At 41.9% G+C, this 14539-nt stretch overlaps 1 protein-coding gene across 8 annotated transcripts in view; it reads right to left on the bottom strand.

Annotated features, from left to right (window-relative positions):
• itsn2b (intersectin 2b) overlaps positions 1-14539 on the bottom strand; it is a 224996-nt gene that overhangs the window by 10956 nt on the left and 199501 nt on the right. For all 8 annotated transcript variants that reach the window (XM_063035010.1, XM_063035019.1, XM_063035026.1 and 5 more), the window contains 4 exons: positions 13680-13895; positions 9992-10113; positions 4141-4223; positions 2083-2166 (listed from right to left, as the gene is read on the bottom strand). In XM_063035010.1, coding sequence (XP_062891080.1) covers positions 2083-2166; positions 4141-4223; positions 9992-10113; positions 13680-13895 — 505 coding nt within the window. The remainder of the gene's footprint in view (positions 1-2082; positions 2167-4140; positions 4224-9991; positions 10114-13679; positions 13896-14539) is intronic.

Genomic DNA, 14539 nt, shown 5'->3' with positions numbered 1-14539 from the left:
CCTTTTATTCATCTTTTCCAAGTTAATCAGGAGATCCCTTTATTTACAGGAAATCTTTCCAAGTGGCCCCTTAATAAGTTTCTATATTGAGTATTTAGAAACATAGAAAGCCTACAGCACAATACAGGCCCTCCGGCCCACAAAGCTGGGCCGCACGTGTCCTTACCTTAGAATTTACCTAGGGTTACCTGTAGCCCTCTATTTTTCTAAGCTCCGTATACCTATCGAGGTCTCTTAAACGATCCTATCATATCCAACTCCACCACGGTCGCCAGCAGTCCATTCCACCCTCTGTGTAAATAACTTACCCCTGACATCTCCTCTGTACCTACTTCAAAGCATCTTAAACCTGTGCCCTCTCGTGTTAGACATTTCAGCCTGGTGCCTCTGGCTATCCACACAATCAATGCCTCTCATCATCTTATACACCTCTAACAGGTCACCCTTCACCTTACGTCACTCCAAGGAGAAAAGGCCGAGTTCACTCAACCTATTCTCATAACGCATGCCCTCCAAACCAGGTAACATCCTTGTAAATCTCCTCTGCACCCTTTCTATGGTTTCCACATCCTTCCTGTAGTGAGGCGACCAGAACTGACCAGAAACTTGTGTATGATCTTGCCCTGTTCAATTTATTCAGAAAGCTGATTAGGCGAAGCATGTAGCCTACTGCTTGGGATGATGAATGATTTATCAGAGCTTAAGAAAGTATATTAGCAATACTTGGATGAATTTTCGTTAAGCATCTTTTCAAACTCTTAAAATATTACTTTTCCCCTGAGCCACAATATAATAGCATTTTTAGTAATTCTGTTGTCTTTTTCATCATTGTTTTGTGGCATATTTGAGAACTTAGACTTGTATCACTTGTATACAGAACTACTTAGCTGATGCTTCACAATTCCAGTTTATATGTCTTGAAAAACACATTACGCCTTTCTATTGGACCTCACCTCTATCTTGAAATTCAATATGTTCACGAAAGCAATTACCAAGATTCTTCCAGTTTTTGTAGGTGTTGGAACTAATTGCAAGAGATAACTAAATAAATAATATTGAGAACATGAGTTGTAGAGTCCTTGCAAGTGAATTCCTAGGTTGAGGAATCAGTTCAGTGTAGAGGTGAGTGAATTTGACTATATTGCTTCAGGAGCTTGATGGTTGAGGGTTAATAACTGTTCCTGAACCTAGGGTCTTCACTGCTTCTTTCTCACAGTAACCATTAAAATAATCACTGTGTCTGTAAGTGCAAAATGGTTATCATTTGTGACCTATATGGACAAAGTTCCTTCTACCCTTGATTTTCTCTTTTCCAGTGGAATTGTACCTGGTTTGGGTGATGACATGCTTAGGTTTTAAGGGTGGCACAGTGGTGAAAGTAGAACTGCTGCCCCACAGCACCAGGATCAAGGCCTAATCCTAAACTTCAAGTGCCGTCTTTGTGGAACTTACCCCTCTCCCTGTGACTATGTGCGTTTCCTTTTGGTGCCCCAGGTTCCCCCATGTTCTAAAGACACGTGGCTAGGCAGGTTAAAGTGGTTACTATAAATTGCCCTTGTGTAGGTGAGTAGGACAGTCTAGAGTCTGGGAGGGTGAAAGGAAGTTGATGGGAATGTGGGACAACAGGACACAAAGAAAATCATTGGAACAATGGAAATACTCTGACAGCCAGAGCAGACCTGATCCATGTTGTCAGGAAATCAGGACATTACATTTTAAGTTAATGTGCCCGGTTGTAACTCGGCTATAAAAGCTCTCCACTGACTTAAATTAGACAGAATTGAAACCAAGAGCAAATTTCCTACAGTATGCATTGTTAACGTTTCAAATTATAATCTATCAAACCAAATAATTGAAATTGTAATCAATGCCAGTGTGTTTATCATATTTATATGTTCATTATGTTAATCATTTGTAGCAGAAATGAACCACAGACTGGAACAGAGATTATAATGCAATAAAGCTAAAACTGAAACACAGAACTTCTTAAATTCAGATGAATGTTATTATTTATTAGCAGAAAGCAGTTTAAAACACTATCTGAGCTGAGCTGAAATATTTTTCAGTTTTCAGGTCACTTACCATTTGCTCGGCAGGGTTTCAGTTCGGTCGCCTCAATAATGCTCACCAAAAGCCGTCCAATTCCACTCGTCTTCTGTGAACGTGCTACAAGACAAAAAAAACCCAAGGTCTGTAGAAAGAGTTTTCACGAGTGTTGGTCTTGTAGGCGTAGCCGGGGAGGTAGAATAAAGATGAATATCCATCTGCGGTTTAATTCACTAGTGAAGATTACAAAGTATTGGAATGTCCTATGCTTCACAACATGGAATTTAATCTCATCCGTACAGCAAGCAGACGTCCAAATTAATACCACAAGCTCCCTCACTGAGGAGGAGGCAACTCTGCCCCACTTGCCCACCCTCACTTAATCCAGAAGCGGAAGGCCAAACTTGCTCACCCTTTGCAGGTGATGGGGTGATGAGGTGACAGGATGACAGCAGCCACAGCGCCTCAGGAAGTGGAGGCAAAGGCCCCTGATCCAGGAACACCCTGACAGAATTTACACAGATGGCAGAGCCAGGGTAGACTTTTACCCCTTGTAAAAGCTGTCTACCATTTTTGACAGTTTTAAAAATGTCAAATCAGATATTTAAAAACTATTAAAATGAAATAAATGATCAATTTAAAAAAAAATTGTGGTCAGTTAAAGACAGAAATAAATAAAACATCTGAAATACACCTTATGGAAATGTTTGATGATGAAATTCAATAAAAAAATAAATTACAAAAAAAAACTTTGCTAAATTACTTTACTTCTGCTTTGCACTCAGAGAGTGAGGCTGGAATTTGCAGTGAAATCAGTGGGATTGTCAATTCTACACCAGTCTGACCTGGAGTATGAATGGAAATAGAATGCTTCCACCATTACAGTGAGAGATCCCATTAAGAACAGGATCAGCTGCTGGGGCTTCCTGTCCACTAGCAGAGCATGGTGACACATACAGAGCCATTTGTTACTCAATAAGTCTTTGACTTCCTCCCAGTCTTGCCACTTGAAGAAGTTCTTTGACGACTCTGCAGTGGTTGGGTGTATCAGAGGTGGGTAGGTGCTGGAGTACAGGGGACCTGGTGGACAAGTTTGTGGAGTGGTGTGGGAGGAATCACCTGCTCCTGAACGTGGCCAAAACCAGAGAGATGGTGATTGATTTTGAGAGGAAGAAGGCTGTGATGAGTACTATATACATTCTGAGAGGTTGTAGTGGTGGAGGAGTACAACTGCTTGGGTATTCACCTCGACAACAGACTTGACTGAAAAACCAACACCAAGGCTGTTTCCAAGAAGGGGATGAGCAGACTCTATTTTCTAAGAAAGCTAAGATCCTTCAATGTGTGCAGCAGGATGTTGGAGATCTTTTACCAGTCTGTTGTAGCGAGTGCAGTTTTCTTTGCTGCTTTATGTTCGGGGAGTAGCATCGGTGCTGGTGATGCAAAAAGACTAATAAACTCATCAAAAAGGCTGGATCTGTCCTTGGCTACAACCTTAGTGGTGGACTGGAAGTCACTAAACAAACTGTTATCCATTATAGACAATCTGGCACATCCTCTCCATGACCTACTGAATTAGCAGTGCAGCAGCTTTTCGAACAAACTCATTCAGCTGCGCTGTCACAAGGATCATTAGAGAAAATCTTTCCTACCAAATGCAATAAGCATTTACAACAGTTCATCTCTGTGCAACAGGAGAACACACATCACAGTACAATAGCCTCTGCTTTATTATTTAGTACATTATTATTGCACATTGATACATTATTTTTGTATATATTATTACTATGTATGTTATTATTAGTTAAGTCTGCCCACTGCTAAGTTGTTTTTTTAAAACTGTGGCTGCTGTAACCAAAGAGGTTCCCACTCGGGATCAACAAAGTATTATTATTATTTAACATCCAATGAAGCCGAGATTCCAATGATAACAGCTGACTCCGGCCCACTAGGATTTGTCCCATTGATTTTACGGCACAATAACTCTGGATGGTAATGTAAGATTAATTCTTGATTGAGGAGTAAATAATGACAGAAAGATTTAAACAGGGATGTGGATTATATGATGTAAATGTAAATACTTGTTATTTATACCTTGATAAGCTTTTTCACGTTTTCCTTTCTCTGTTTCTATAAACTGTTCTGAAGCTGCTTTAATCTTTTGAACCCAGGCAGTCCTGCAAAGGAGAGAAAAAGTGACGACTTATCAAAAGTCTGGTCGACAAGGTTACTCATGCATTCAAAATAATTAGATTTCTGACAAACTCAGGAACACAAAGATGTCAGTAAGTCCCAAAAGACACTACTTTCACATTTTTGCAAAGATCTAAAAGCATTTCATAGGTCGATGAATTTTAAAGTGTAAATGGTTTTGGGTATATTACCAAATGTGCAGTGGTTTGCCTAAAGATTCAAAGTTGAAAGTAAATTTATTATCAAATGACATATATGTCACAATATACAAACTTAGATTCATTTTGTTGCAGGCATACTCAATAAATCCAATAACCATAATAGAACCAATGAAAAACTGCACCAGTGGCAGACAACCAGTGTGCAAAAGACAGCGATCTATGCAAACACAAAAAGGAAGAAGAAATAATAATACCAAATAAGCAAGTAAATATCAAGAACATAAGATCAAGAGTCCTTGAAACATAGAAAATAGGTGCAGGAGTAGGCCATTCGGCCCTTCGAGCCTGCACCGCCATTCAGTATGATCATGGCTGATCATCCAACTCAGAACCCTGTACCAGCCTTCCCTCCGTACCCCCGATCCCTTTAGCCACAAGGGCAATATCTAACTCCCTCTTAAATATAGCCGAAGAACTGGCCTCAACTGTTTCCTGTGGCAGAGAATTCCACAGATTCACCACTCTCTGTGTGAAGAAGTTTTTCCTCATCTCGGTCCTACAAGGCTTCCCTTTATCCTCAAACTGTGACCCCTTGTTCTTGAAAGTGAATCCACAGGATGCGGGAATAGTTCAGTGACGGGGCAAATGAGATTATCATCTCTGATTCAGAAGGCTGATGGCTGAAGGGGTAATAACTGCTCTTGAACCTGGTGGTGGCAAGTCCTGAGGATCACGTACCTTCCTGCTGATGACAGTGAGAAGAGAGCATGAGCTGGGTGGTGGTGGTGGTGGTCCCTGATGATGAATGCTATTTTCCTGTGACAACACTCCGTATAAATGTACTCAATGGTGGAGAGGTCTTTACCCTTGATGGACTGGGCAATATCCACTACTTTTTGTAGGATTTTGCATTCAAAGGCATTGGGTGTTTCCATACCAGGGTATGATGCAGCCAGTCAGTATATTCTCCACCATACATCTATGGAAGTTTGTCAAAGTTCCACTCAACAATACAAACTATTTTCACTTGTTTTGAATTGAAGGAATGCAATCTCTTCCATAATAACTTGGAAAAAATAGTAATCATGGTAATGGACTAAACATTAGAAATCAGATCAGATAAATCACCTCTTCTGTCATCCAAGAACACTGCCAAAGTGTAACTTATATTTTGATTTTCAGGAAATCCCAAGAGGATATTGAAAAAAATTGATCTAATGCATACTAAAGTAAAAACTGCAGCTTCCATTTATCACTGTTTTTGTTAATAATGCAGATTTTCCAGTGTAACTGTCTGCCTCTATTTGTACTGATATTTGCTTTCATTTTCACACCTCTATTTTCTGCTACTTTCTCCTAATCTTTCTCTTCACTCCCTATCCAATTTAGTTTCAACTTCTAGTTTGATGTTTCATTTTCCCCTACCAACATGTTCCCCAGATACTCTGACTCAACCCTTTCCTGTTAGCTCTAGTTACACCACAAAGCAAAATGCACAGAATATCACATTCAGTATGGCATCTACTTAAAAGTTTTTCCTCATATGTTTTAAACTACTTTCCCACAAAGACTTTCAAAAATCTAAAATACAATCTTTCAACATTAAACCTGTATATTAAATCCTGGAAAAGTTAATAAAAATATCTACAACCTCCGCTGTTCTGAAACTAGCTGATCAAAGTAACCAACTCTAGCAACTGCATTATTTAACATGACTGAAAGCAAAGCTATGTTTACAGGCTGTAATTAGATACTATCTTTTTTAATTTACAGATTTAGACATACAATAAAGATTTCGTATTTTCTTGTGTGATGCATTTTGCCATCTCACCAAGCTAAGAATGGTATAAAACAAAGCAAAGCTCTGTTGTTCTGAGAGGCAGGAAAAATATAAACTTAGTGAATTGAATTGAGTGATCTTTATTGTCATTATACATAGGCACAATGAAACTCTGTTTGGCTTCCTCTCAGGCAATTAAATAAAGCGGTAGATAAAAACAAGACAGTAATAGAAAAACAGTATTAAATAGATAAGTAACAGAAAATAAGTTGCAGCAGCACCAGAATATCACAGTAATGCACAAAGTGCCATCAGTGCAAGTCCTCGTGTCTGCATGTGTGTGCTCACAGTTTCAGTCATTGTTCTGTGGGAGTGGTGGGAGTGGTGTGATGGAGGCCACAGCTCTGGGATAGAAGCTGTTCCTCAGTTTGTTTGTTCTGGCGTTTTAGTGTCCTGAACCTCTTGCTGGATGGCAGCGGGTCAAACAGGGAGTGGCCGGGGTGTGTGTTGTCTCTGGTTATGCTGATTGCTTTCCTCCTGAGTCTGCTGGAATAGATGGTGTCCAGTCCTGGGAGCTCCATCCTGACAGTTCGCTGGGCTGCCTTCACCACGCGATGCAGGTCTTGTCACTCAGTGGCTGTGCAGCTGGCATACCACACTGTGGTGCTGTTGGTCAGGATGGTTTCAGTTCTGCTTCTGTAGAAGTTAAGCAACAGCTTTTGTGGAAGTTTGGCCTGTTTCAGCTTTCTGAGGAAGAAGAGTTTTTCAGTCCTGATGAAGGGTTCCGGCCTGAAACGTCGACCGATCTTTTCCACGGATGCTGTCCGACCTCCTGAGTTCCTCCAGCGTGTTGTGAGTGTTGCTTTGAGCCCAGCATCTGCAGATTATTTTGTGTTTAAGAAGAGTCTTTGTTGTGCCCTTTTTAGAAGCAGCAAGGTGTTGGTGGTCTATGTCAGCTGTTTTGACAACATAACTCCAAGGAACTTCAGGTTTTCCACACTTTCCACTACCTCGCCGTGTACATGGAGGGGGGTGTGTACTCTGTCCTTTAATCTCCTGAAGTCAATGATCATCTCTTTTGTTTTAGAAGTGTTAAGGACCAGGTCATTGTCCTTACACCACTCCATCAGATGATCCACCTCAAGCCTGTAGGCTGTTTCATCCTCATCCGAGATCAGGCCAACCACTGTGGTATCGTCTGCAAATTTAATTATGGAGTTGGAGGTGTAGAGGGGGGTGCAGTCATGTGTGAAGAGTGTGTAGAGCATAGGGCTCAGCACACAGCCATGTGGGGTGCCTATTTTTAAGATGAGGGTGGTGGAGGTGTGCTTACCAATTCTGACTTGCTGTGGTCGGTCTGTGAGAAAGTCCATGACCCATGAGCACACGGAGGAACCAAGGCCAAGAGTGTTCAGTTTGCTGACCAGTTTATGGGGGATGACTGTGTTAAATGCAGAACTGAAGTCCACAAATAACATCCTCACATAAGTGTTCGGTTATAACAAGGTAGATTAACTTGTAATAAAAAATCAATATATAATTTTTAATTAAAATCTTAATCTCCCACAAAATCCAATTCTGTTGGAGAGTGGGGAAACTTTTTTTCTGTGTGGCAGAGCTAAAACACGCCTCATCTTCTGGTAATAATAAATAGCAAAATTGCAGCACGTTAACTAGGGGTTATTGGATTCAGGTCTGGTCATTATATCTCAACAATGAAATTTATAATTAGGAGCAGGTGCAAAGCTTGGCTGTCTGATTAAGCTCAGATACAATTGTTTTTGTAAGAAAACAATGGTGATTGTAGTTTGTGCAACACACATCAAAGTTGCTGGTGAACGCAGCAGGCCAGGCAGCATCTATAGGAAGAGGCGCAGTCAACGTTTCAGGCCGAGACCCTTCGTCAGGACTAACTGAAGGAAGAGTGAGTAAGGGATTTGAAAGTTGGAGGGGGAGGGGGAGATGCAAAATGATAGGAGAAGACAGGAGGGGGAGGGATAGAGCCGAGAGCTGGACGGGTGATAGGCAAAAGGGGATACGAGAGGATCATGGGATAGGAGGTCCGGGAAGAAAGACGGGGGGGGGTGACCCAGAGGATGGGCAAGAGGTATATTCAGAGGGACAGAGGGAGAAAAAGGAGAGTGAGAGAAAGAATGTGTGCATAAAAATGAGTAACAGATGGGGTACGAGGGGGAGGTGGGGCCTAGCGGAAGTTAGAGAAGTCAATGTTCATGCCATCAGGTTGGAGGCTACCCAGACGGAATATAAGGTGTTGTTCCTCCAACCTGAGTGTGGCTTCATCTTTACAGTAGAGGAGGCTGTGGATAGACATGTCAGAATGGGAATGGGATGTGGAATTAAAATGTGTGGCCACTGGGAGATCCTGCTTTCTCTGGCGGACAGAGCGTAGATGTTCAGCAAAGCGGTCTCCCAGTCTGCGTCGGGTCTCACCAATATATAAAAGGCCACATCGGGAGCACCGGACGCAGTATATCACCCCAGTCCACTCACAGGTGAAGTGATGCCTCACCTGGAAGGACTGTTTGGGGCCCTGAATGGTGGTAAGGGAGGAAGTGTAAGGGCATGTGTAGCACTTGTTCCGCTTACACGGATAAGTGCCAGGAGGGAGATCAGTGGGGAGGGATGGGGGGGACGAATGGACAAGGGAGTTGTGTAGGGAGCGATCCCTGCGGAATGCAGAGAGAGGGGGGGAGGGAAAGATGTGCTTAGTGGTGGGATCCCGTTGGAGGTGGCGGAAGTTACGGAGAATAATATGTTGGACCCGGAGGCTGGTGGGGTGGTAGGTGGGAACCCTATTCCTAGTGGGGTGGTGGGAGGATGGAGTGAGAGCAGATGTACGTGAAATGGGGGAGATGCGTTTAAGAGCAGAGTTGATAGTGGAGGAAGGGAAGCCCCTTTCTTTAAAAAATGAAGACATCTCCCTCGTCCTAGAATGAAAAGCCTCATCCTGAGAGCAGATGCGGCGGAGACGGAGGAATTGCGAGAAGGGGATGGCGTTTTTGCAAGAGACAGGGTGAGAAGAGGAATAGTCCAGATAGCTGTGAGAGTCAGTAGGCTTATAGTAGACATCAGTGGATAAGCTGTCTCCAGAGACAGAGACAGAAAGATCTAGAAAGGGGAGGGAGGTGTCGGAAATGGACCAGGTAAACTTGAGGGCAGGGTGAAAGTTGGAGGCAAAGTTAATAAAGTCAACGAGTTCTGCATGCGTGCAGGAAGCAGCGCCAATGCAGTCGTCGATGTAGCGAAGGAAAAGTGGGGGACAGATACCAGAATAGGCACGGAACATAGATTGTTCCACAAACCCAACAAAAAGGCAGGCATAGCTAGGACCCATACGGGTGCCCATAGCTACACCTTTAGTTTGGAGGAAATGGGAGGAGCAAAATTGTAGTTTGTGCTCAGATGTCTCAAAGGTTCATTTATTATCAAAGTATACAACCCTGAGATACATCTTCTCCAGATATCTTAAAATGTTGTTCTATTTTCAGTTAAATAGGCTACAAGGAAAATTCTGAAACTAGACTTGAGGTTTCTCCTGTGCTCTATAATACCCCAACATGAGAGTTAGTGGAAGTTGAGTAATACCTTTATATCACTTGATATCATCTTCACCAATGAGTTTTCTTAAACAAGAACCAACTCAAATAAATGGAATATTTCATTAGAAATTAGTTTCACATTCATTATACTCACTTCGAAGATTTGTTTTGCACTGTTTAATTTATTTAGACCCATGAGCAACATGGCAACAATAATATAAGATATAACGTTTGCTAGATTGGTAACTCACCTCTCATTCAAAGATTCCACTCTGAGTGTGTACACCCTATCAATGTGAGAAATATGGAAGACCGGATCATCACTTGATGGATCAGTCGGTAGTTTCACAAGAACTTCATTCAAGAAAATAGGCTGAAGGAATCAGAAAAGAATGAATTCTGGGCATTAGGTTGGAGTTAACAACCGTGCCTGTATACACTCAAGGGAGGTTCCACTTCCTGAGGTAAAATGAATTAACTGGCTCTGCCACACATTTATGATAAGAGCCTGCTCAAGAAATTAAAGAGTCTCATCTAAAACTGTTTTGATCGTTTACATAGAAACATAGAAAATAGGTGCAGGATTAGGCCATTCGACCCTTCGAGCCTGCACCGCCATTCAGTATGATCATGGCTGATCATCCAACTCAGAACCCTGTACCAGCCTTCCCTCCATACCCCCGATCCCTTTAGCCACAAGGGCCATATCTAACTCCCTCTTAAATATAGCCAATGAACTGGCCTCAACTGTTTCCTGTGGCAGAGAATTCCACAGATTCACCACTCTCTGTGTGAAGAAGTTTTTCCTAATCTCGGTCCTAAAAGGCTTCCCCTTTATCCTCAAACTGTGACCCCTCGTTCTGGACTTCCCCAACATCGGGAACAATCTTCCTGCATCTAGCCTGTCCAATCCCTTCAGGATTTTATATGTTTCAATCAGATCCCCCCTCAATCTTCTAAATTCCAACGAGTACAAGCCCAGTTCATCCAGTCTTTCTTCATATGAAAGTCCTGCCATCCCAGGAATCAATCTGGTGAACCTTCTTTGTACTCCCTCTATGGCAAGAATGTCTTTCCTCAGATTAGGGGACCAAAACTGCACACAATACTCCAGGTGTGCTCTCACCAAGGCCTTGTACAACTGCAGTAGTACCTCCCTGCTCCTGCACTCGAATCCTTTTGCTTAGAATGCCAGCATACCATTTGCCTTTTTCACCGCCTGCTGTACCTGCATGCCCACTTTCAATGACTGGTGTACAATGACACCCAGGTCTCGTTGCACCTCCCCTTTTCCTAATTGGCCACCATTCAGATAATAATCTGATTTCCTGTTTTTGCCACCAAAATGGATAACCTCACATTTATCCACATTAAATTGTATCTGCCATGAATTTGCCCACTCACCTAACCTATCCAAGTCACCCTGCATCCTCTTAGCATCCTCCTCACAGCTAACACTGCTGCCCAGCTTCATGTCATCCGCAAACTTGGAGATGCTGCATTTAATTCCCTCATTAATACATATTGTAAACAACTGGGGTCCCAGCACTGAGCCTTGCGGTACCCCACTAGTCACTACCTGCCATTCTGAAAAGGTCCCGTTTATTCCCACTCTTTGCTTTCTGTCTGCCAACCAATTCTCTACCCACATCAATACCTTACCCCCATACCGTGTGCTTTAAGTTTGCACACTAATCTCCTGTGTGGGACCTTGTCAAAAGCCTTTTGAAAATCCAAATATACCACATCCACTGGTTCTCCCCTATCCACTCTACTAGTTACATCCTCAGAAAATTCTATGAGATTCGTCAGACATGATTTTCCTTTTACAAATTCATTTATCTGCCTTTAATCCCTTCAATTTACCTAACACCACCTCCCTACTAACATGTATTTCCCTCAGTTCCTCCATTTCACTGGACCCTCTGTCCCCTACTATTTCCGGAAGATTATTTATGTCCTCCTTAGTGAAGACAGAACCAAAGTAATTATTCAATTGGTCTGCCATGTCCTTGCTCCCCATAATCAATTCACCTATTTCTGTCTGTAGGGGACCTACATTTGTCTTAACCAATCTTGTTCTTTTCACGTATCTATAAAAGCTTTTACAGTCAGTTTTTATGTTCCCTGCCAGCTTTCTCTCATAATCTTTTTCCCCCTTCCTAATTAAGCCCTTTGTCCTCCTCTGCTGAACTCTGAATTTCTCCCAGTCCTCAGGCGAGCCACTTTTTCCGACTAATTTGTATGCTTCTTCTTTGGAATTGATACTATCCCTAATTTCCCTTGTCAGCCATGGGTGCACTACCTTCCTTGATTTATTCTTTTGCCAAACTGGGATGAACAATTATTGTAGTTCATCCATGCGATCTTTAAATGCTTGCCATTGCATATCTACCATCAACCCTGTAAGTGTCATTTGCCAGTCTATTTTAGGTAATTCACGTCTCATACCTTCAAAGTTACCCCTCTTTAAGTTCAGAACCTTTGTTTCTGAATTAACTATGTCACTCTCCATCTTAATGAAGAATTCCACCATATTATGGTCACTCTTACCCAAGGGGCCTCTCACGACAAGATTGCTAATTAACCCTTCCTCATTGCTCAGTAGCCAGTCCAGAATAGCCTGCTCTCTAGTTGGTTCCTCGACATGTTGGTTCAAAAAACCATCCCGCATACATTCCAAGAAATCCTCTTCCTCAGCACCCTTACCAATTTGGTTCACCCAATCTATATGTAGATTGAAGTCACCCATTATAACTGCTGTTCCTTTATTGCACACATTTCTAATTTCCTGTTTAATACCATCCCCAACCTCACTACTACTGTTAGGTGGCCTGTACACAACTCCCACCAGTGTTTTCTGCCCCTTAGTGGTATGCAGCTCTACCCATATCGATTCCACATCCTCCCGGCTAATGTCCTTCCTTTCTATTGCGTTAATCTCCTCTCTAACTAGCAATGCTACCGCACCTCCTTTTCTTTCATGTCTATCCCTCCTGAATATTGAATATCCCTGAATGTTGAGCTCCCATCCTTGGTCACCCTGGAGCCATGTCTCTGTGATCCCAACTATATCATATTCATTAATAACAATCTGCACTTTTAATTCATCCACCTTGTTATGAATGCTCTTTGCATTGACACACAAAGCCTTCAGGCTCACTTTTACATCACTCTTAGCCCTTGTACAATTATGTTGAAGAGTGTCCCTTTTTGATTTTTGCCCTGGATTTGCCGGGCTGCCACTTTTACTTTTCACCTTACTACTTTTTGCTTCTACCCTCATTTTACACCCCTCTCATCTCACTCATTCTAGAGACCGAAAATGTGCAAGGTCCCTCAGAATTGTTCAACTGAATGAAAACAGTAATAAAAGAAAATAAGGAGCATGTCTAGAAAGACTATTGTAAAGCATTCAGCTACTTGTCCAGAGGTTGTTACAGTTAAACACACTTTGATCCTTCCAGTAATTTTCTCACAAACACTATCATAACCAATACATTCAATATATTTATTAAAAGCTCCATAAAATTTGCTCCCCTGCCTGTGGTTGTGATTTGGAATTCCCTCCATACACCTCCCCAGTTCTCCAATTCCTTCCCTCATCTGAGATGCTCTAAACCCAATGTGTTGACCAAACATTTGGTCTTCTGCATGAATGTCCCTAATGTGCCTCAGTGTTGATTTTGTTTAATAGCACCGCTTGGAGCTTTGGGGTGTTTCACGATGCTAAAGGCACAAGACAAATGCAAATTGTTGTTGTGAAGAGATGGCCAGATACCTGGAGACAATGTTATTGGGGAAAAAAGGGAAGATTGCAGGACGGTAAGGGGGAGGAGGGGGAAGATGATGTAGGGGCATGGGAAACATAAGCATTGCTTATATTCTAATTTGCATACTATATTCACTCTTAAGTTACTTTGGTTGTATTGCACCTACCGTTTTGTACATTTTAAACTGTGAATTACATTTTGAGCTGAATAGTTTCTCAGAACCCGATGAAATAAATGACTGCTTTACAATGTAGGTGAGCAGCAGGAAATCATTGAAAAGGAAGCCATATAACTCTTTGTTGCTCTTTGTTTTGTAAAGCTTTCCGCTGTGCAGCAGCTTCCGTGGTCCCAAACAATTTGTTATGGAGTTAAAAGTAACGTGCTACAAAGAAAGCACATACAAAAAATAATCATGAATTAACAAATCACAGGTAAATCAAAACAGTAGATTTGAGATTCAGAATCGTTCAGCAGCTCTCCACAGAGTAAATATTTAGTCCACTTAAATATCCAGATCTAACTTTTAGGAGTCCGAGATTGAACTTCTCTTTTAGTCTGACACATTTTATCATCAGCTGATTTACCCATCTCCCCAACCACTCTCCCTCTCTAGAAAGAAATCAAAACGTCTATTGATTTAACCTATTCATACCATCTTTAAATGCTCTCCTCTTTTGACCTTTTGTTCAAGGCATTAATGCATTGTCCATTGCATACAGGTTTACTGTTTATTCATATAACTATACAGCAGAAAGGCTGGCGCAATTGCCGACACCCACCCCTCCCATCCCAAGTGTGATTGCAAAGATAGCAGTGGGAATTGACTTGTGGTAGCCCGTACAGATTTTTGAAAATTGAAGTGATAGCCGCATATAAAAGATAAGACCTACGTTTCTGGAAAAGAGTTGCTTGGCTGTTGCAGTCACCAAGCCAAATTTACTCACTACTGCTGATAATGCGCATTTAACAATTCCCCCAGCAAAAACATGAAAAAAAGGCTGAATGTTTTCTCCAGCACATAATGAT

The sequence above is a fragment of the Mobula hypostoma genome, chromosome 2 (genome assembly GCF_963921235.1).
Source record: "Mobula hypostoma chromosome 2, sMobHyp1.1, whole genome shotgun sequence".
Classification (NCBI taxonomy): domain Eukaryota; kingdom Metazoa; phylum Chordata; class Chondrichthyes; order Myliobatiformes; family Myliobatidae; genus Mobula; species Mobula hypostoma.
The sequence above is the reverse complement of the archived record's forward strand: the minus strand, read 5'-3'. Positions and strand labels throughout refer to the sequence as shown.